Source organism: Bufo bufo, chromosome 11 (genome assembly GCF_905171765.1).
Source record: "Bufo bufo chromosome 11, aBufBuf1.1, whole genome shotgun sequence".
Taxonomy (NCBI): Eukaryota; Metazoa; Chordata; class Amphibia; order Anura; family Bufonidae; genus Bufo; species Bufo bufo.
In genome coordinates this window covers 37074318-37098069 of record NC_053399.1, presented here as the reverse complement: position 1 = coordinate 37098069, position 23752 = coordinate 37074318, and the positions used below count along the sequence as shown (strand labels likewise).

General features: G+C 46.1%; 1 protein-coding gene across 1 annotated transcript in view; it reads left to right on the top strand.

Moving 5' to 3' along the window:
- The first annotated feature begins 632 nt into the window (after window positions 1-632).
- DNAL1 (dynein axonemal light chain 1) overlaps window positions 633-23752 on the top strand; it is a 34484-nt gene continuing 11364 nt past the window's right edge. The window contains exons 1-7 of the mRNA XM_040412319.1: window positions 633-1010; window positions 6286-6324; window positions 7151-7260; window positions 17251-17306; window positions 21002-21057; window positions 21757-21883; window positions 23410-23550. Coding sequence (XP_040268253.1) covers window positions 1008-1010; window positions 6286-6324; window positions 7151-7260; window positions 17251-17306; window positions 21002-21057; window positions 21757-21883; window positions 23410-23550 — 532 coding nt within the window. The 5' untranslated portion in view covers window positions 633-1007. The remainder of the gene's footprint in view (window positions 1011-6285; window positions 6325-7150; window positions 7261-17250; window positions 17307-21001; window positions 21058-21756; window positions 21884-23409; window positions 23551-23752) is intronic.

Below are 23752 nucleotides of genomic sequence, written 5' to 3'. Positions count from 1 at the left end.
CGGATTTTTGGCCGGAGCAAAAAGCGCAGCATGCTGCGGTATTTTCTCCGGCCAAAAAACGTTCCGTTCCGGAACTGAAGACATCCTGATGCATCCTGAACGGATTTCTCTCCATTCAGAATGCATTAGGATAATCCTGATCAGGATTCTTCCGGCATAGAGCCCCGACGACGGAACTCTATGCCGGAAGACAAGAACGCAAGTGTGAAAGAGCCCTAAGAGAGGGCACTAAGGGGGGAAAAATTACTGTGTGGGGGTACTAAAGGGGCAACACTATTGTAAGGGCCATAACTACTGTAGGGGAGCACAAAGGGTATATTCAACTGTTTGGGTTCTAGGACTGGGTGTGTATATATGGGCATTGGGCAGAGTTAAAGATGTGACTTAGTGAAATTCTATTTGCCATGGCGCCCTACGCTGTTGTCCCTCCTTTGTCGGTACGGTATAGCTGTGTGACTGCACCCAGGGGTGCACCTACCCTTTCTGTTGCCTGAGGCGAAAACTGAAACGGTCCCTTCCCCCTTCCACAATACCAATTTCTTAAACTAGCACCTTCCCTTCAGCCCACGGCCCTTCGGCTGCCCCCTCTCTTGCCCCTACCTGGTGGTGATAGCCTCACCTGGCCTGATTGGTGGTGCACCCCAAGGGGGGAAAAATATATAATAATTATTGCCACTGGCAACCAATCAGATCGCAGCTCACACTTTCTACCCTGTTCTATCAAACTGTCACTTGGAATTTGATTGGACAACACTACAATGTGTTTTTTTAGTTTTTTATTAAGAGTCCACTCCCAACCCCCAAAAAAACACAACTCCCTGTAGCAGTCTGACATCACTTCGCCAGGGTGACGGTCACAACAAGCTCATGTCCTGCTGGTGACTTTTTCCGGTTCGTATTGTTCTCCCCTCAATCCTTCCGTCGTGCAGTTCTGGCAGCACAGTACGCATGCGCGCTCAGGTCATTCGTCTCCTAGCAACCAGCAGAGCGACTGTAGCAACCGAAACATGGTAAGTACCGGCGGAGCTTTGTTCTCCCGGTGAGGCGTCGGTCTAGAACCAGAGCGGTGAGAGCAGACGGCGGGCCCGGGGGCTGACTGCTCGGGCGTTGCCGGGGACAGGGTGCGGGTACACGGGAGCCCTGGAGCCGCATCTGACCATATTAAGCCTTGTTCACATCGCTGCCGTGTGACTCTTATGGATGTGTGTACCGGTGGGGGGATGCTGGGAGTTGTAGTCTGCACTTAATTACGTGTACTATTCTGGCATCGTCTGTAGATTATTCTACATTATTTTGCTTCATATTCCAGTTTTTATGACCTTACAGTAACGCTGCTCCTCTGCAGGACACGATGCGTCTTCTGTGCGGTTCTGTATTGTTGTGTGGCCCTAGGGCTAGGGCCACACTGTGACTTTTTGTAGCGCGACTGATTGATTTTAACTATTGAACCACAGCGAATGCACGGAGTTAAGTGCAATCTTGTGGACTGCAGCTGACATTCAATAGTTAAAGGGAACCTGTCACCTGGATTTTGTGTATAGAGCTGAGGACGTGGGCTGCTAGATGGCCGCTAGCACATCCGCAATATCCAGTCCCCATAGCTCTGTGTGCTTTTATTTGATACATATGCAAATTACCCTGAGAGGAGTCCTTTTCCCTGAGATGAGCCCAGCACCGCCCGCATCCTCAGAATCTCCTCCTTGCTCCCCTGACATCAGAAAGCTACAGCGCCGTAATCTCGCAATGCGCGAGCTAGCGAATGCGCAGTGTCGTCATAGTGTTCCTTCCCTGTGCTAGCTCGCGCATCATGAGATTACGGCGCTGTAGCTTTCTGACGTCAGGGGAGCAAGGAGGAGATTCTGAGGATGCGGGCGGTGCTGGGCTCATCTCAGGGACAGGACTCATCTCAGGTTAATTTGCATATGTATCAAATCGTGTTTTTTTACACAATAAAAGCACACAGAGCTATGGGGACTGGGTATTGCGGATGTGCTAGCGGCCATCTAGCAGCCCATGTGCTCAGCTCTATTCCCAAAATCCCGGTGACAGGTAAGGGGTTATCCAAACTATACCACATGCCCCCCAATGCCCGGGCCCCTCACACAGATTGTACTTGCCTTGCTCTCCAGCACCCGCAGCGCTCCTGATCCCCTCATGGCTGCCTCTGCATCTCCACGTCGCGCGGATGAAAACATCTGGTGACCGGGAGCAACCAATAGCAGGCCCCGACGGGGGCGAGCCTTGTGATGCTAGGGAGGATCGTCGCCAGATGTTTTGATCCGCAGGGGATCAGAAGCGCCACGGGTGCTGGGGAGCAGGGGTAACTATAATCTATATGGGGGGCCTGGGTATTGGGGGGGATTGTTTTATAGTTTGGATAACCCCTTTGAAATCAATCAGTTGCGCTACAAAAAGTCGCAGTGTAGCCTAAGGCTACGTCTACACGACGACATTTGACGCACTAATGTCGCGCGACAATTTTTATAATGGCAGTCTAGGGTGTCGCACTGCAACATGCTGCGACTGCGACGCAACAGTCGCAGAAGATCCATTCGGGATGGATTTTTCTGCGACTGTTGCGTCGCAGCATGTTGCAGTGCGACACCATAGACTGCCATTATAAAAATTGTCACGCGACATTGGTGCTACAAATGTTGCAGTGTAGTTGTGCCCTATCGGTCGCGCGACTTATTGTCGTGTAGACGTAGCCTAAACCAGCACATAGGGTTCTTGACTTCACCATCATATGGTGTCCTCAGGAGCTGCAATCACACAGCTGCAGCTGTCTGACACAACTTCTTCCCGATTCTGCCTTTTCAGATGCATTGTGGGGCTCAGGGCAGGAGGGAGGCGACACTGGGGGTGGAGGGGAACCTGTCCTGGATGTCTAGTCTGGGACGAGCAGTCTTGTGATTGTTACATCCAGGATGAAGTCTTCCACGTCGCCCCCATTATTAGTTTGGGGGGGAAGGTGCTTACATAGATTAGCAGAGGACGCAATGAAACGTGCAAACTAATGCCACCCTTGTCCTGGTTTTTCGGTTTCACCCTCCATGTTCTCTTCATGGCCCTTGGGCAAATTCACGACTCTCTTGCTGGCTAACAACACAGGAGGAGATTTACTATAGTGTTTGCTCCTGTTTTTAGGTGTAAAACTGCTGTTTCAGCATTTTTTAGCATTCCGGATCGGGCGCTAGTGCGCTGCTAAGATACCGTCTGGCCCCGTTCACTATAATGCGGATTGTCTGAGATCCATATTTGCCAGGTTGTGGCTGGATCTCCACGGCCCCCATTATAGGTAATGGGACCAGACGGAATGGCGGCAACGCGTGGCTGCACTCGGCTGGGACGGATCTGTTTACGGCGAATGTGAAACAGGCTTTAGACTGTTTTTATTTATTTTTTTGTCTCATTTACTACTGAAAATGCACCTGTTTTGGAGGCATTTGCACCTCATTTGCCTATTTAGATTTTTTTTTTAACTAATTCAGAAATGTTCTTACTTTTGTTTTGCACCTATTTTCCGACCTATTTATTTAGGTTCGCCTTATTTTGCTCCTGATTTAGTTGTAAAAACGGTCTAATTTCTACCCCACTCCAGCGCTGACGTACTTTTCTGCGTCTGTTTTGAGTGGTAAGCTGCGCCACATTTTGGCTCAACAATATGGAGGTGTGCGCCTAATTTCAGCTCACATGTGCCACATTTTCATGCGCATACTAATTAGACCAGTCTTAGTGAATATGAACCTGTCATACTGATAAAGAACCACTAGAGGTCAGACTAAGGCCGAATGCACACGGTCGTGTTCCGCGGCCGAGAGCGGTCCGTGGTATGCCGGGCTGGATTCCTGTTCAGAGCAGGAGCAGCGCACGGCGTCATAGCAACCAATGATGCCGTGCGCTCATGCTCTGAACAGGAATCCAGCCCGGCATACCACGGACCGCTCTCGGCCGTGTGCATTCGGCCTAACGCCAATACGCCTAGTCTGATTTATGAAGTGCTGAACAGACAGGTGAAGGAAATGCTCCAGTCTAAATGAAAGCCTAAAAACAGGCGAGCTTGGGAAATGTGCCCCAGTGTCCCTCTTCAGGCCGCCTGCACACAGGTGATTGCACATAAGATCTGCACTCATTTCTGTAGCATCATCTACACCAAAATCAGCAATTTCTAACCAGTTTTGCCACAGATCCATCCATTGTAAAGAGTGAAATCCGCAGCTAAAACCGCAAACATAATGGACATGCTGCATGCTGGTACTGTACTGCTCTGCAGTTTTTCTGCACGGAAATCCACACTGAAAAACCGCACATATTCCGCAAAGTGTGCAGGTGGCCTTAGGGTACGTCTGCTGTAGGAATGAATGGAGTCGCAGTGCGTCTCGCATGTTTGCTGAATCACAGAAAATCTAACACTGCTCGCAGTTCGACCCCATTCCGCGGGCTTTTGATCCGTACCTCCGCAAAAGATGGGACATGTCCTATCCTTTGCCATATTTTGCGGGTTGGCGGACCCATTCAAGTCAGTGGGTCTGCATCCGCAGCGCGAAGTTCACACGGCCTGTGCCTGTGTATTGCAGACCCGCCGTTTTGCAGTCCACAATACGGGCACGGACACTTTAAAATGTCATTTTAAAAAATGGTGGCACGCACGTGGCCAGGATTTGTGTTTGCAGATTAGCAATTTGCAGACCGCAAAATGGATATAGTTGTGTGCATGAGCCCTAATAAAGAGGAAGTAGCGCTTGCACGGAGTGCCGTCACCTCTTCAAACAGCTGGTCGTCGGGGGTGTGGGACCCCCGCTGAGGATAGGTCATCCTATATACTGCCTGCACTACCCCCTTTAAAAAAAAAACAATGGGTATGAGGCCTTAAGAAGCTGCCGATGGTAGAACAGTTTGTGGACTATAAAGTCGGAGCCTTCCCCAATTGTTGTCTGTATTCCACGCAGTAGGTTAGTGCCCAGGGGCCCATGCCATGGAAGAGCCAGTGCGGGGTCTGCAGAAACACTGAAGATGCACACAATGCTTCATGCATTGTGTTATCCCAGCCGACTGCTCCGTCCGCCGCTGCCTGCAGCTGTATTTGTACAGAGGTTCTTTAAATACAACCCCCAGCTGTTCTGAAACTACAACTCCCAGAATGCACCATTAACTTTAAGGCTGGGTTCAGACCTGAGCGTTTTACAGCGCGTTCCTACGCGCTGTAAAACGCTCAACAGGCAAGAACCAATGTTTCCCTATAGGAAGGGTTCTCACCTGAGCGTTTTACAGCGTGTACGATCGCGCTGTAAAACGCCCGACGCTCAAAAAAGTTCTTGAGCTTCTTTGGGGCGTCTTGTCGCGCGTTCCCGTACATAGACTTAGCGGGAACGCGCGACAATAGGCGTTCGCTTGTTCCGGAGCCGCGTATGTCAGACGCCCGTAGAATCGCGCATACAGAGCGCGACATCCCGAACGCTCAGGTCTGAACCCAGCCTAAAAACAGCAAAGCAAGTGTTCATGCTGGGAGTTGTAGTTTCTCCACAGTGGGAGTGCTGAAGGTTGCTGACCCCTGATCTACCTAGTTGTTTTTTTCACACTTGCAGACCGACACTGCTGGCCCCCTGTTTATAGACGTTACTGGTTGTAATGGTTTGGATGGCACGGATAGCGCCGCTAATTGCGCCATGGACGGACACAGGCAGCAGAGGGCCCCTGTGCAAGAACACTGTAAGGGCCCCATGTTCTCTAATGGTTCTTCATCGAATAGCCCTCCATGCCCCTCTAGCTGCCCACCAGCAAGGCCTCATGCACATGACCGTATCTGTTTCGCGGTCCACAAATCTGAAAGATGCGGATACTGTCTGTGTTGCATCCACTCGTTGACTTCAATGGGTCCGTGGTCCCCATTTTGCAGCCAAGAATAGGAAATGTACTATCCTTCGCGGGACGGACATACGTGCTTACTGAATCCGTATATGTCCGTTTCGCAAAAGATAGAACATGTCCTATTCTTTGCTACAAATGCGGCACATGGACCCATTGAAGTCAACGTGTTGGCAAAAAAATGCAAATGCAACATGGACAGTATCTGAAAAACGGATCCGGGCAGAAGGCCTAATATTGAGGTCTAGAATTCATTAGATCAGTCTCTCACATGCAGTACAGCACAGAAGGTATGTCCGCCGTCCGCCACATAATTGTGCATGGCCAGCGGAGCCCCCACCTGGTGTGAGCAGAGCCTTTCTGCTTGTCTTAAAGACCCCTGTGTTCTCTTTTGTAATTGTACTTGTCTTTTGATTTCAGGCTAAAGCAACAACTATTAAAGATGCGCTATCCAAATGGGTAAGTGTCTGCTCGCTTATACCGATAAAAAGTATGTACTGTATATGTCTCACCCTGTGGCCCCTGCCTACAGCACAGCTCTGTTCTAGTGGTCGGGGCCGGCTGGAGTCCATGGTCGGGGGCCCCGCTGTGCAGAGAAAACAGGGTGAGCACTGTGGCCCCTCCTCAGGATTGTGGGGGTCCCAAGAAGTCAGACTCCCGTCAGTCATATATCCTAGTGATATGATGAGATGTCCTAACTTTATTAGCCACCGCTCTGTTTCTGGTTGCTTCTGGTCCCTGGAGGCAATCGCAGCGGTCACATCGGCGTCAGCGGTATGTCCCTGCTATGACGAATTGTGAACAGTGAGGTCATGGGACCGACCATCACCCCGACCTCCTCAAACAGCTGATTGGCAGGGTAATGGGTCTTGGATCCCCACTGATCCTGAGGATAGGTCATTAATATAAAAAATCTCTGGAAAACCCCCTTTAAACCGGTGCATGGGTGGGATGCGCGCTCTTCCGGTATTATGCTGTCTGTTTTATTAATACAAAATCAGATATTATCCAATACAATGACTGTATAATCAGCCTGGTGATAAATGAGACTATTCAGCTCGGCGGAGGCAGATGGCATGTGGATTTACATAGGTGTCTTGGTGCCAGGGATAAAATTGCTTTAGTTAGATTTAAAGACAGCTTGTTAATCCCTATTAATGCCGGTCCGTTAGTTACAGAGACATTAACCCTTCACCCAATGATCCATTGGTCCCTCAGCCGAGTACATACGATTTCTAATATCTTTATAATCAGAACTATATATTTTTCTGCATCCTCTATTTAGGAAGAAAAGACGGGGCAGAAAGCGGCAGAAGCCAAAGAAGTGAAGCTGTATGCCCAGGTCCCACCCATTGAGAAGATGGATGCCTCCCTGTCCACACTGGTCAACTGCGAGTACGTCATTGGTTTCATCATTTATTTCACATGTCACAGTCTGACTAAAGCTACATGCACATGAACGTTGTTTGTTTCCGTGTCTGTTCCGTTGTTTTTGCAGATAGGATGCGGACCCATTCATTCCAAAGGGTCCGCAAAAAATGCGGACAGCACACCGTGTTGATTTAAATAGATTTTTCCTGAATGGACAGATGGTCTGTGAAAATTGAAATAAATGGGTCAGGGTTCAATCTGGATGCTGGCATCTGGAACACATCTGGATGGGAAACTGAACAAAAGTGTGTGACTGCTGGTTAGCCAACACTTTACACACGATCACCTTTTTGTCTAGGCTTCACCCCTTGCCATATTTGAGACTTCCCTATTCACGGGTCCGCTTCATCCAGTAGATCTAACCACTACATAATTAGTGATGTACAGAACAACATGGCTGCTTTCATTCAAAACAGCTCCACCCCTGTCCACAGGTTGTGTGCAGTATTGCAGCCCTGTCCCTTTGACTCCTAAGGAGCTGAGCTGCACTACCAAACAAAACATATGGACAGGGCTGGTTTTTGGAAGAAAGCAGCCATGTGTTTTCCTAATCCTGGACAACCCCTTTAACCACTTTCCGCCACGCTAACGCCGAAAGGCGTCATTTCTGCGGCGCTCCCAGGTCACACTAACGCCAATAGGCGTCATCTCGCGTGAGCCGAGATTTCCTGTGAACGCGCGCACACAGGCGCGCGCGCTCACAGGAACGGAAGGTAAGAGAGTTGATCTCCAGCCTGCCAGCGGCGATCGTTCGCTGGCAGGCTGGAGATGTGTTTTTTTTAACCCCTAACAGGTATATTAGACGCTGTTTTGATAACAGCGTCTAATATACCTGCTACCTGGTCCTCTGGTGGTCCCCTTTGTTTGGATCGACCACCAGAGGACACAGGTAGCTCAGTAAAGTAGCACCAAGCACCACTACACTACACTACACCCCCCCCCCCCGTCACTTATTAACCCCTTATTAGCCCCTGATCACCCCATATAGACTCCCTGATTACCCCCCTGTCATTGATTACCCCCCTGTCATTGATTACCCCCCTGTAAAGCTCCATTCAGACGTCCGCATGATTTTTACGGATCCACTGATAGATGGATCGGATCCGCAAAACGCATCCGGACGTCTGAATGAAGCCTTACAGGGGCGTGATCAATGACTGTGGTGATCACCCCATATAGACTCCCTGATCACCCCCCTGTCATTGATTACACCCCTGTCATTGATCACCCCCCTGTAAAGCTCCATTCAGACGTCCGCATGATTTTTACGGATGCACTGATAGATGGATCCGATCCGCAAAACGCATCCGGACGTCTGAATGAAGCCTTACAGGGGCATGATCAATGACTGTGGTGATCACCCCATATAGACTCCCTGATCACCCCCCTGTAAAGCTCCATTCAGATGTCCGCATGATTTTTACGGATGCACTGATAGATGGATCCGATCCGCAAAACGCATCCGGACGTCTGAATGAAGCCTTACAGGGGCATGATCAATGACTGTGGTGATCACCCCATATAGACTCCCTGATCACCCCCCTGTAAAGCTCCATTCAGATGTCCGCATGATTTTTACGGATGCACTGATAGATGGATCGGATCCGCAAAACGCATCCGGACGTCTGAATGAAGCCTTACAGGGGCATGATCAATGACTGTGGTGATTACCCCCCTGTAAAGCTCCATTCAGATGTCCGCATGATTTTTACGGATGCACTGATAGATGGATCGGATCCGCAAAACGCATCCGGACGTCTGAATGAAGCCTTACAGGGGCGTGATCAATGACTGTGGTGATCACCCCATATAGACTCCCTGATCACCCCCCCTGTCATTGATTACCCCCCTGTCATTGATTACCCCCCTGTAAAGCTCCATTCAGACGTCCGCATGATTTGTACGGATGCACTGATAGATGGATCGGATCCGCAAAACGCATCCGGACGTCTGAATGAAGCCTTACAGGGGCGTGATCAATGACTGTGGTGATCACCCCATATAGACTCCCTGATCACCCCCCTGTAAAGCTCCATTCAGATGTCCGCATGATTTTTACGGATGCACTGATAGATGGATCCGATCCGCAAAACGCATCCGGACGTCTGAATGAAGCCTTACAGGGGCATGATCAATGACTGTGGTGATCACCCCATATAGACTCCCTGATCACCCCCCTGTAAAGCTCCATTCAGATGTCCGCATGATTTTTACGGATGCACTGATAGATGGATCGGATCCGCAAAACGCATCCGGACGTCTGAATGAAGCCTTACAGGGGCATGATCAATGACTGTGGTGATTACCCCCCTGTAAAGCTCCATTCAGATGTCCGCATGATTTTTACGGATGCACTGATAGATGGATCGGATCCGCAAAACGCATCCGGACGTCTGAATGAAGCCTTACAGGGGCGTGATCAATGACTGTGGTGATCACCCCATATAGACTCCCTGATCACCCCCCCTGTCATTGATTACCCCCCTGTCATTGATTACCCCCCTGTAAAGCTCCATTCAGACGTCCGCATGATTTTTACGGATGCACTGATAGATGGATCGGATCCGCAAAACGCATCCGGACGTCTGAATGAAGCCTTACAGGGGCGTGATCAATGACTGTGGTGATCACCCCATATAGACTCCCTGATCACCCCCCTGTCATTGATCACCCCCCCTGTCATTGATCACCCCCCTGTCATTGATCACCCCCCTGTCATTGATCACCCCCCTGTAAGGCTCCATTCAGACATTTTTTTGGCCCAAGTTAGCGGAATTATTATTATTTTTTTCTTACAAAGTCTCATATTCCACTAACTTGTGTCAAAAAATAAAATCTCACATGAACTCACCATACCCCTCACGGAAACCAAATGCGTAAAATTTTTTAGACATTTATATTCCAGACTTCTTCTCACGCTTTAGGGCCCCTAGAATGCCAGGGCAGTATAAATACCCCACATGTGACCCCATTTCGGAAAGAAGACACCCCCAGGTATTCCGTGAGGGGCATATTGAGTCCATGAAAGATTGAAATTTTTGTCCCAAGTTAGCGGAACGGGAGACTTTGTGAGAAAAAAATTAAAAATATCAATTTCCGCTAACTTGTGCCAAAAAAAAAAAATTTCTATGAACTCGCCATGCCCCTCATTGAATACCTTGGGGTGTCTTCTTTCCAAAATGGGGTCACATGTGGGGTATTTATACTGCCCTGGCATTCTAGGGGCCCCAAAGCGTGAGAAGAAGTCTGGTATCCAAATGTCTAAAAATGCCCTCCTAAAAGGAATTTGGGCACCTTTGCGCATCTAGGCTGCAAAAAAGTGTCACACATCTGGTATCGCCGTACTCAGGAGAAGTTGGGGAATGTGTTTTGGGGTGTCATTTTACATATACCCATGCTGGGTGAGAGAAATATCTTGGTCAAATGCCAACTTTGTATAAAAAAATGGGAAAAGTTGTCTTTTGCCAAGATATTTCTCTCACCCAGCATGGGTATATGTAAAATGACACCCCAAAACACATTCCCCAACTTCTCCTGAATACGGCGATACCACATGTGTGACACTTTTTTGCAGCCTAGGTGGGCAAAGGGGCCCACATTCCAAAGAGCACCTTTAGGATTTCACAGGTCATTTACCTACTTACCACACATTAGTGCCCCTGGAAAATGCCAGGGCAGTATAACTACCCAACAAGTGACCCCATTTTGGAAAGAAGACACCCCAAGGTATTCCGTGAGGGGCATGGCGAGTTCCTAGAATTTTTTATTTTTTGTCACAAGTTAGTGGAAAATGATGATTTTTTTTTTTTTTTTTTTTTTCATACAAAGTCTCATATTCCACTAACTTGTGACAAAAAATAAAAACTTCCATGAACTCACTATGCCCATCAGCGAATACCTTGGGGTCTCTTCTTTCCAAAATGGGGTCACTTGTGGGGTAGTTATACTGCCCTGGCATTCTAGGGGCCCAAATGTGTGGTAAGGAGTTTGAAATCAAATTCTGTAAAAAATGACCTGTGAAATCCGAAAGGTGCTCTTTGGAATATGGGCCCCTTTGCCCACCTAGGCTGCAAAAACGTGTCACACATCTGGTATCCCCGTACTCAGGAGAAGGTGGGGAATGTGTTTTGGGGTGTCATTTTACATATACCCATGCTGGGTGAGAGAAATATCTTGGCAAAAGACAACTTTTCCCATTTTTTTTATACAAAGTTGGCATTTGACCAAGATATTTATCTCACCCAGCATGGGTATATGTAAAAAGACACCCCAAAACACATTCCTCAACTTCTCCTGAATACAGAGATACCAGATGTGTGACACGTTTTTGCAGCCTAGGTGGGCAAAGGGGCCCATATTCCAAAGAGCACCTTTCGGATTTCACTGGTCATTTTTTGCAGAATTTGATTTCAAACTCCTTACCACACATTCGGGCCCCTAGAATGCCAGGGCAGTATAACTACCCCACAAGTGACCCCATTTTGGAAAGAAGAGACCCCAAGGTATTCGCTGATGGGCATAGTGAGTTCATGGAAGTTTTTATTTTTTGTCACAAGTTAGTGGAATATGAGACTTTGTATGAAAAAAAAAAAAAAAAAAAAAATCATCATTTTCCACTAACTTGTGACAAAAAATAAAAAATTCTAGGAACTTGCCATGCCCCTCACGGAATACCTTGGGGTGTCTTCTTTCCAAAATGGGGTCACTTGTGGGGTAGTTATACTGCCCTGGCATTCTAGGGACCCGAATGTGTGGTAAGGAGTTTGAAATCAAATTCTGTAACAAATGACCTGTGAAATCCGAAAGGTGCTCTTTGGAATATGGGCCCCTTTGCCCACCTAGGCTGCAAAAAAGTGTCACACATCTGGTATTGCCGTACTCAGGAGAAGGTGGGGAATGTGTTTTGGGGTGTCATTTTACATATACCCATGCTGGGTGAGAGAAATATCTTGGCAAAAGACAACTTTTCCCATTTTTTTATACAAAGTTGGCATTTGACCAAGATATTTATCCCACCCAGCATGGGTATATGTAAAAAGACACCCCAAAACACATTCCTCAACTTCTCCTGAATACAGAGATACCAGATGTGTGACACTTTTTTGCAGCCTAGGTGGGCAAAGGGGCCCATATTCCAAAGAGCACCTTTCGGATTTCACAGGTCATTTTTTACAGAATTTGATTTCAAACTCCTTACCACACATTTGGGCCCCTAGAATGCCAGGGCAGTATAACTACCCCACAAGTGACCCCATTTTGGAAAGAAGAGACCCCAAGGTATTTCGTGATGGGCATAGTGAGTTCATAGAAGTTTTTATTTTTTGTCACAAGTTAGTGGAATATGAGACTTTGTAAGAAAAAAAAAAAAAAAAAAAAAATCATCATTTTCCGCTAACTTGTGACAAAAAATAAAAAGTTCTATGAACTCACTATGCCCATCAGCGAATACCTTAGGGTGTGTACTTTCCGAAATGGGGTCATTTGTGGGGTGTTTGTACTGTCTGGCCATTGTAGAACCTCAGGAAACATGACAGGTGCTCAGAAAGTCAGAGCTGCTTCAAAAAGCGGAAATTCACATTTTTGTACCATAGTTTGTAAACGCTATAACTTTTACCCAAACCATTTTTTTTTTACCCAAACATTTTTTTTTTATCAAAGACATGTAGAACTATAAATTTAGAGCAAAATTTCTATATGGATCTCGTTTTTTTTGCAAAATTTTACAACTGAAAGTGAAAAATGTCATTTTTTTGCAAAAAAATCGTTAAATTTCGATTAATAACAAAAAAAGTAAAAATGTCAGCAGCAATGAAATACCACCAAATGAAAGCTCTATTAGTGAGAAGAAAAGGAGGTAAAATTCATTTGGGTGGTAAGTTGCATGACCGAGCAATAAACGGTGAAAGTAGTGTAGTGCCGATTTGTAAAAAAGGGCCTGGTCTTTAGGGGGGTATAAACCTGTGGTCCTTAAGTGGTTAATCCCAGGCAGCCCCTTTTTTTTTTTTTTTTTTTTTTTAATCAGATACATTTTTATTATTTTGTAAAAATAAACAATATAATTTTACAAAATTCTTGTGTCATATATTATGTTCAACACAATGCAAAAATACTCATTGTACAAAACAGGATAGTCAATAAACAGGATCCTTAACATAAAGATCCAACAACCAACCGCAGTATTGCGGTGACCGCAATATCGGCGCGTGCGCATTGAATGACCATAGTCTGGCCGGGGCATCACAGTTTACCGTGCACATGCGCCAGCCCCGGCCTAACTTACATTCTTGCCGTGATCACAGCGCATCACGGCAAGAACGTAAGTTAGGCCGGGGCCGGCGCATGCGCACGGTAAACTGTGATGCCCCGGCCAGACTATGGTCATTCGCGCCGACCCCGATATTGCGGTCACCGACGCATGCTCGGGATTACGGACGGGAGGAGGGAGGTTAGAGCAGAGACCAAGGGCGGGCAGACGCGGCGGAGGGGGAGTGGATTCGTATGAAAATGACCCAGGGGCCTGGGCACCGGCCGTTGTAACGCCGCCCCTGGGCACCTTCACAGCCTAATTTGCATATGGATTAAAAGTGTTTTTCGGCAGAACGATGATAGCAAGCAACATATGGTAAGCACAGTTTTAATAGGGGGGACGCCGTGGACATAAGTCTGTTATTAGGTTAATACGGTGAATCGGCGTGAAAGACTCCCTTTAAACAAACACAATCAGCCCCATCTCTCCCTTCCCGGGCTAGCCAGAGAGGATCCTCAGACTAGATAGCCATGTACTACAAACTCCAGATCTGTCAATCCAGGGGCCCCAAACGGTATCAAATTTCGACTTGCTATTACGCTTCATGTATACTCCTCTTTTCAATCTTATGACTGTATTCATTCTGGTAATGAATCCCGATATGCTTGGGGTAGGGTTGGGCGATATACCGATATCACGATATACTGCGGTATTAAAAAAACGTCGATATGGCGATATCGCTGTTTCCTAATTACTACGGTATTTCGTGACGTCATAGAAGTGGTCATGTGAGCTGACCGCTTCTAAATCTGCGGCCGTGGCCGCCCGCCCCAGCATGAACCGATACTGGACATTTGCAGAGGCACCCGGCCTCTGACAGGACGCTGTGATCCGCGCAATTAACCCCTCAGGTGCCACACCTGAGGGGTTAATTGCGCGGATCACAGCGTCCTCTCAGAGGTCGGGTGCCGGTAATGTTCTTCAGTCTCTGCATGTTAGTGGGCAGTGAGCAGCATGTTAGTGAGCAGCATTATACTCACGTGCGCCGGGGCACATGAGAGGCTGATCAGAGGCTGGGGGGCACATGAGAGGCTGATCAGAGGCTGGGGGGCTGATCAGAGGCTGGGGGCTGAATTAACCCTGTAATGTTTTAGTTGTTACTAGAAGTCAATTGACTAGTTACAGATACCCAAAATTGTGAAAAATTACATATAAAAGTATAACAATTAACGTCTCCTTGTGGCTGCCCCCATACAGTGTAACGTCTCCTTGTGGCCGTCCCATACAGTGTAACGTCTCCTTGTGGCCGTCCCATACAGTGTAACGTCTCCTTGTGGCTGCCCCATACAGTGTAACGTCTCCTTGTGGCTGTTCCCATACAGTGTAACGTCTCCTTGTGGCTGCCCCATACAGTAGTGTCTCCTTGTGGCTGCCCCCATACAGTAGTGTCTCCTTGTGGCTGCCCCCATACAGTATAATGTCTCCTTGTGGCTTCCCCCATACAGTGTAACGTCTCCTTGTGGCTGCCCCCATACAGTATAACGTCTCCTTGTGGCTGCCCCCATACAGTATAATGTCTCCTTGTGGCTGCCCCCATACAGTAGTGTCTGCTTGTGGCTGCCCCCATACAGTATAACATCTCCTTGTGGCTGCCCCCATACAGTGTAACGTCTCCTTGTGGCCGCCCCATACAGTATAACGTCTCCTTGTGGCTGCCCCCATACAGTATAACGTCTCCTTGTAGCTGCCCCCATACAGTATAACGTCTCCTTGTAGCTGCCCCCATACAGTATAATGTCTCCTTGTAGCCCCAAGTGTTTTTTTCTTCTAAATGGGCATTTATCGCGATATATATCGTTATCGCGATAAATTTCTTAATATCGTTATCGTGGGAATATTTTTGATATCGTCCAACCCTAGCTTGGGGGAAGCGGCTGTATCCATTTAGCGGCTAGGGTTTTGCGTACCTGATATAAGATTCTGTTGATTCCGATTGTAACATTATCCGAATCTAACATACCAAGCAAGGAAAACATAGGATCCAGTTTATAATTAGCGCTATAAAGTTTGTTCAATAACTAGATTATATCTGTCCAATAGCCCTGTAGCGCACTGCCAGGCAGCCCCTTTTAAATGACGCTGTGCTGTGTCAGGATGTTGATGACCTATCCTCAGGATGTCTGACACCACGGTCACAAGCACAGGGGGCCCCAAGACCCCGGTGTGACTGAAATGGTAATGCTCATGCATGACCACCGCTCCATTCACTGTCAGTGGGAATGAGACAGCGCAGCACTGTACTCTGCAGTCTCATAGACAGTGAATAAGTGGTGGTCACACATGCACATTATGGCCAGTACATAGCGTCTCAGGGATAATCTGTAATGGAGCAGCAGTGATTAAAGGGAACCTGTCACCTGGAAAACACATATTAAACCAACCACAGTACCTTAAAGTATCCCCCAGTGTGTTGCTAATCATGATTTTCTTTCCTCATGTTTGTTAAAATCGCAGTTTTAATGTCTGTTGGCGCCTTCTCCAAGTCAGGCTTGAAGTCAAGGGGGCAGCGGCCTCCTTGCTTCAAGGCATAATAAGCCCGCCACTTACCCCTCCTCTCTACATTGTGATGGACATCTTGCCGCGATGCCGGGAATCGCGCATGCGCCGTGCGCTGCCTGTTACATAGCGATCCCGGCTCCAGCTCCCTCACTCACCGCCTTTATTTTGCAGACTGCGTATTCGCCGTTCAGTTCCATCGTGCTCGCGCCCGGCCGTCGCTTCTCGTCTTTAGTGTGAGCGTGATCACTGGCTTCAGGCGCCGGAGAACGCAAGCCAATGATCACGGAGGAAAGAAAATCATGATTAGCAACACACTGGGGGATACTTTAAGGTACTGTGGTTGGTTTAATATGTGTTTTCCAGGTGACAGGTTCCCTTTAAAGGGGTGTCCAGGATTTAAAAAATAAATTCAAGGAATGTAGTACAATAAAAAAAAAAAAAACTTTTATGAACCAGATAAATTCTTCTTTGTTCAGTACTGCTGCACCTGTCCCTACAGAGATGTTGTACCATAGGTGCACTGACCACTGCAGTAATAGGAGTTATTTGCCGTATTTTACTGTAATTCCCAGTTTCAGTGTTTTTTTTTTTTAATCCTGGACAAACCCTTTTAATAAGAGCCTACTTTCTCTAAGGCCTCATGCACACAGCTGTACCCTGTTTTGCATTCTGCAAAACACGGATACGGCCGCGTGTGTTCCGTTTTGCGGAACAGATGGTCTGGCCCCCAATATATCAGTCCTATACTTGTTCGTGATACAGACAAGAATAGCACATGTTCTCTCATTTTTTTTGCACGGCCACGGAACAGAGGTACGGATGCAGACAGCGCACAGGTGCTGTCCGCATCTTTTGCGGCCCCATTCAAGTGAATGGGTCCGCATCAGAGTCGCAAAAAAAATGCGTCTTGGATGCTGACTCAAACAACGTTCGTGTGCATGAGGCCTAAATGTGAGGGTTGTGTGGGTCTTGGCAGACAGGCCACAACTCCTGAGGAAGTGATGGCCTATCCTGGCTGTATATGCCTTTGCTTCCCTATGGAGGGAGGCCTATGTAATAGCAGCATGTGTTCTTGCACTGCTCTTGATGTGCAGCTCGCACACCTAGTCATGTATCAGCAGCATGCTAACCATTGCTTCTTTCCTCAGGAAATTATCGCTTTCCACCAATTGCATTGAAAAAATCGCCAATCTGAATGGGCTGAGTAAGTGCAGTTTTATTCTCTCTCCCAGATGTCTGCAGCCTGTATCATTGCAAGTAACATATCCAATAATGGAAATCACTGAATATCTGTTCCATACAAATGCATCCTCTACAACAGTATGGGAGGTAAAACCTGCCAAAATTAAAATTAAATTAAAAAACCTAAAATTATAATTGAAATAATGTTTTAACATTTGAATTTCATCTAGTGTCTGCAAAATGCATGCCAAAATTAAAAAGAAAATTCTTATGCTATTTAATGGAGTCTTTCAAGGCCGAATGCCGTTGGACAATGAAAACATGTCCCAAGCCAGGGAAAGACCCCTTGCTCCCGGGGTCTTATAGGCCTTTATCACTGATAAACGTTGATGCTAAGATTGTGGCAGATCGTCTGGCCAAAATATTGCCCCAACTGATATGGACTGAACAAGTGGGGTTTGTCCAGGGTAGATCTGAATGTTAGTACAACATTAAAATGAAAATTCAAATTGGCTTTCTTTTTCATTTGACTTTTGGCAGGGAAAATGCCTGCAAGAGATGAAATTGAAATCTCAGTCTACCATTTTCAGCTTCTACATGGTGTTTTCATTTGATTCATAATTTTGACATGAAACGCCCCACTATAGGAAGAGGAGAATTACTTGACAAAGTGGAAAAGGCTATTTATTTTTGGCACTTCTGACCCACGCTGGAGTTGGAGAAAATTGAAATGGAGAAATGTAATTTTGGCGTGCATTTTGCAGACAATAGATAAAATTAAAATGTTAAAATGTTATTTAAATTATAATTTTAGGTTTTTCAATTTAATTTTAATTTTGTTAGGTTTTACCTCCCATACAACAGGAAGGTGTTCTTAGGAATTACGGTAAATAATGCATGATACGTGCTGAGGAGAGAAATGGCGCATATAGAGAAATGTGTGATTGTGCTCTGCAAGCAATGTGACCAGGGATTTCTGAATCCATCTATATTATAGTGAGCCAAATCAGTCTAAGGGTATAGGCACACAGTAAATATTACACTCGGATTTTCATGTGGAAAATCCACAGTATAATACGACCAGCATAAAGATGTGGATTTTGTTGCAGATTTGCCACACATGTAGCACGTGGATTTTGGTGCAGATTTAGTGCAGAAACGCATCAGCAACCTGCCGAAAATCCATGCAGGAAAGCCACATGAAGCACACAGCCACGTGCATTTACCTTTATGTGGAGTTTCTTCTACCTCTTCAGACCTGTGGTCTGTATAGTATGACAGTCGTTTCAGACCATGATGAGCTTAATGGGCTTTTCAAAGGGAAAGCCACTTCCGATGCCCAATGCAGGTATCCTTTCCTTTCCCTCAGTTCCAGACAAATTTATTATAAGATGCATCTCATAGTGGCGGAACAATTTGCGACAGCGTCACTAATTTATAAGTGGGCTCCCAGCTACACTGTACTTGGCTATCTTTGGCAGTCCCATAGACTTCGGTTTTAGTGGCAGTTCACATGCCCCGTTTTTTTGTAATCAGTGGAGATACCAATGGTCAGACCCCCAGCAATCAGACTTTCATCACTTATCCTCTAGACAATTCTTTTAAAGGTGTGTTCAAAAGTCAGGGTCTGCCGCAACTGTGGCGGTTTCTGCCTTGGTTGTTCACTTTGGAGGCCGCTCACAGCTTAGCTCTATTGAATGTGGCTAAACTTGGAGCCGACACCCTCTGTGGTTTCAAGCGGTGTCGAGCGGACATGTTGCTTCTGAACTCTCTACTGTATATCTGTTCTGTATATCTCAATTTTTTCTGAACGTCGCATGGCCCCTGTGTTTAACTATCAGTGACTGACAGCTATCTGTGTACACACTTACACACGGAATACTACCAATAATTAACACATCCTCATGTACAGCTATCAGTGACTGACCGCTGTCTCCGTATACACACTTATGCCTCATTCACACAGTCAGTGTTTGGTCAGTGATTTCAATCAGTGATTTTGAGCCAAAACCAGGTGCGGCTCTAAACACAGAACAGGAGCAGATCTTTCCCTTATACCTTATGTCTGTAGAGGCCCAAATCCTGGTTTCAGCTCAGAATTACTGATGGAAATCACTGACTAAACACGGACGTGTGAATGAGGCTTTACACAGAGAATGCTATCAATCACTGATAACACCTCCCCTGTATACAGCTATCAGTGACTGGCAGCTATCTCTGTATACACACTTACACAGAGAATGCTATCAATCACTGATAACACCTCTGTATCAGTGACTGACAGCTATCTCTGTATACACATTTAGGTCTTATGCACACGACCATATGTATTTTGCGGTCCGCAAAAAATACGGATGACATCCGTGTGCATTCCGTATTTTGCGGAATGGAACAGCTGGCCCCTAATAGAACAGTACTATCCTTGTCCGTAATACAGACAATAATAGGACATGTTCTATTTTCTTGCAGAACGGAAATACAGAAATGGAATGGACTTGGAGTAACTTTCGTTTTTTTGCGGACCCTTTGAAATGACTGGTTCTGCATACGGTCCGCAAAAAAAAACAGAACAGACACAGAAAGAAAATACGTTTGTGTGCATGAGGCCTTACAGATCTCTGATAACACCTCTGTATCAGTGACTGACGGGTATCTCTGTATAAACATTTACACAGAGAATGCTATCAATTACTGATAACATCCCTGTGTACAGATATAATGGACTGACAGCTATCTCTGTATACACACTTACACAGAGAATATCAATCACTGATAACACATCCCCTGTGTACAGCTATCAGTGACTGACAGCTATCTCTGTATACACACTTACACAGAGAATATCAATCACTGATAACACATCCCCTGTGTACAGCTATCAGTGACTGACAGCCATCTCTGTATACACACTTACACAGAGAATATCAATCACTAGTAACATATCCCCATGTACAGCTATCAGTGACTGACAGCAATCTTTGTATACACACTTACACAGAGAATATCAATCACTAGTAACATATCCCCATGTACAGCTATCAGTGACTGACAGCTATCTCTGTATACACACTTACACAGAGAATATCAATCACTGATAACACATCCCCTGTGTACAGATATAAGGGACTGACAGCTATCTTTGTATACACACTTACACAGAGAATATCAATCACTGATAACATCCCGGTGTACAGATATCAGTGAGTGATGGCTATCTTTGTATACACAGTTACACAGAGAATATCAATCACTGATAACACATCCCCTGTGTACAGCTATCAGTGACTGACAGCTATCTCTGTATACACACTTACACAGAGAATATCAATCACTGATAACACATCCCCTGTGTACAGCTATCAGTGACTGACAGCTATCTCTGTATACACACTTACACAGAGAATATCAATCACTGATAACACATCCCCTGTGTACAGCTATCAGTGACTGACAGCTATCTCTGTATACACACTTACACAGAGAATATCAATCACTGATAACACATCCCCGTGTACAGCTATCAGTGACTGACAGCTATCTCTGTATACACACTTACACAGAGAATATTAATTACTGATAACACATCCCCATGTACAGCTATCAGTGAGTGACAGCTATCTCTGTCTCTGTCTTTGTGATGCATAAATGTCTACAAGTGGTTGACCAAGAAAAAGGACAGACATGAATTTAATTTCTGTGTCACTCTTTATCTTTCAGAAAACCTCAGAATATTGTCTCTAGGAAGGAATAATATAAAGAATTTAAATGGATTGGTAAGTTATCAGATCTGTTGCCTGATGTCTGACCGTTGGAGGTAACAATGCCGTTTCCCCGGGTTTTATCCTTGGATAGATTATCATGGCTAAAGAGGTTTTTCAGGGTTCAGAATACTGATGGCTTCCCCAGTGATCAGCTGTTACGGGCCGCCATGGTGCCATAAACTATAGGGTGTATAAAGCTGGAGGCTGACCGCTCCATACCCTGTGTAGGGGCTGTGCCAGGATACAGCAGCTCAGCTCCCATTCAGATCTTCCTAGCCTTAGCTGGTGACCTTGTAATCGCTAAGAATCTGTCGTGAGTCTTCCCAGGTCTCATTTTAAATATAGAAACTCCAGTCGCATGTCTTAGGTTTTATGTGTATGTTGTACAGCACCTCTGTATCCGTAGACTGATGCGTTTTAGTCTTATTTTATGATGTAGGGTTATGAAGAATTTTCAGCTAAAATTGTAGTCAGTCATTTTAACTTATCTTTTTTGGAAAAGCTGGCCTCCATATATTCACACTTAGCAGAGATGTTGCAGAATTGTCTGCATCCGCCCATTTATCATTCCATATAGGGCTTGCAGATACTATGCACATGCTGCAGAAAACCCCAATCAGAAGCATGGAAGCTCCCCCAGGACTGGTCACCTAAATAGATCTGGAGATTCCCCCCATTATACAGTAACATATTTCTTCTTTATTTTTTTAGGAAGCTGTTGGAGAAACTCTAGAAGAGCTGTGGATCTCCTACAATTTAATTGAGAAGTTGAGAGGGATTCATGTCATGAGGAAGTTAAAAGTTCTCTACATGTCTAACAATGCTGTGAAAGACTTGGGTGCGTGCATTTCCATTTCATTCTGTTAGCCTGTGTGACTCCGAGTCTTAGGCCTCATGCACATGACTGTTCCGTTTTTTTTTTGCGGTCTGCAAACAGTGGATCTGCAAAAAACGGAAGCCATTGTAGACATGCCTATTCTTGTCTGCAAAACGGACAAGAATAGGACATGTTATATTTTTTTTGCGGGGCCACGGAACGGAGCAACGGATGCGGACAGCACACGGAGTGCTGTCCGCATCTTTTGCGGCCCCATTGAAGTGAATGGGTCCGCACCCGAGCTGCAAAAACTGCAGCTCGGATGCGGACCCGAACTACGGTCGCGTGCATGAGGCCTTACTCTTGTCCTCATCACGGACTTCCACAGACTTTGTTCTCATAGGAAGTAGTTTAGTAAGACTTCATAGTCTAAAACTGAAGTTCATTGGAGTAAAATGCACCAAATTTATTAAAAGGAGTGCTGCAACTGTAAATAAATTTAGTGCATTTTGGTCTGTCTTAAAGTGAGTTATCCAAACCTGAAAAAGCCAGCCACAATGCCAGGGCCCCTCTGGTCCCCGACGCCTGTGTCCTTCCAGATCACTCCACTGCCGTCGCTGCATTATGCATCGACGGGGGAAGGTGGTTGGTTTAGGCAATAGCAGGCCGTGGTCAGGGACCAGGTAAGTATTGAGGGGCCTGGGCATTGTGGGTGGGTTTTCCAGGTCATGATGTCACTTGGATGTGCTGCAGTACTTGGCCAGGGGAAAACTGATGGTTTATGTTCAGGGCAGAACTCTGAACTGAGCCAAAATTGAAAGTTAGGAAGCACACTGCTATTTACACTGCTCCAACCTATGTCTAATGCACTAGATGTATAGGAAAGCCGCCAACCCCTCCTGCTATGAGCAGACATGGATTTGCTTTGCAATTTGTGCCATTTTCTGGCTGTAAGGCTGGGTTCACACAAGCGGATGCCGTGCGTGGCATCCGCTCCGTGAAAGAGTGCCAAGACCCGATGCAGACTGCAGAGGCACAGAGCATTAACATGACTGATAATGCTCCGTGCCTCTCTGTGATCTCTTTACTACGAAATCACAGTGACAACTTTATCTCACTGTGATTTCGTAGTAAAGAGATCACAGAGAGGCACGGAGCATTATCAGTCATGTTAATGCTCTGTGCCTCTGCAGTCTGCATCGGGTCTTGGCACTCTTTCACGGAGCGGATGCCACGCACGGCATCCGCTCGTGTGAACCTAGCCTAAATGTTACTGGACAGATTGAGACCATCACCCACTTTTCTTGCTGCTTTTCAACATGGGAGACGGGCAAGAAAAGTATGCCACCATTTGCATTTTTTGCAAATTGCATGGTAAATCCTCCACCATGTCTTCTGTAGAAATCATTGCTCCTTGCAGTCAGTCACAGTGTAAAGGCAATTTTACTAAAGAAAGTTCTCATGTATCGCCGAGGGAGCACATGATATAACTCTGTTAGCGCAAGTCGAGAAAATCTATTTCCTCACATTTATTCGGATCCTTTTAGCGGAGTTTGGGAAGCTGGCTGATCTGCCGTGTTTGGAGGACCTAGTGTTTGTCGGGAATCCTCTGGAGGAAAAGCACACGCTAGAGGGTAACTGGATAGAAGAGGCAACAAAACGTCTTCCCAAGCTGAAGAAACTGGATGGTGAGTGTTATCGGACACAATTTCATGCTTCCAAGAGCTACCATAGGTAACACTAGTGGTAGAAAATAACGTCATCCCCTAGTTAAGTTAAGAAACGTAGAATTTGAGCTTTTGCTGTGTGCATGTAACCTACAGGTGAAACTCGAAAAATTAGAATATCCTGCAAAAGTCCATTTATATCAGTAATGCAAATTAAAAGGAA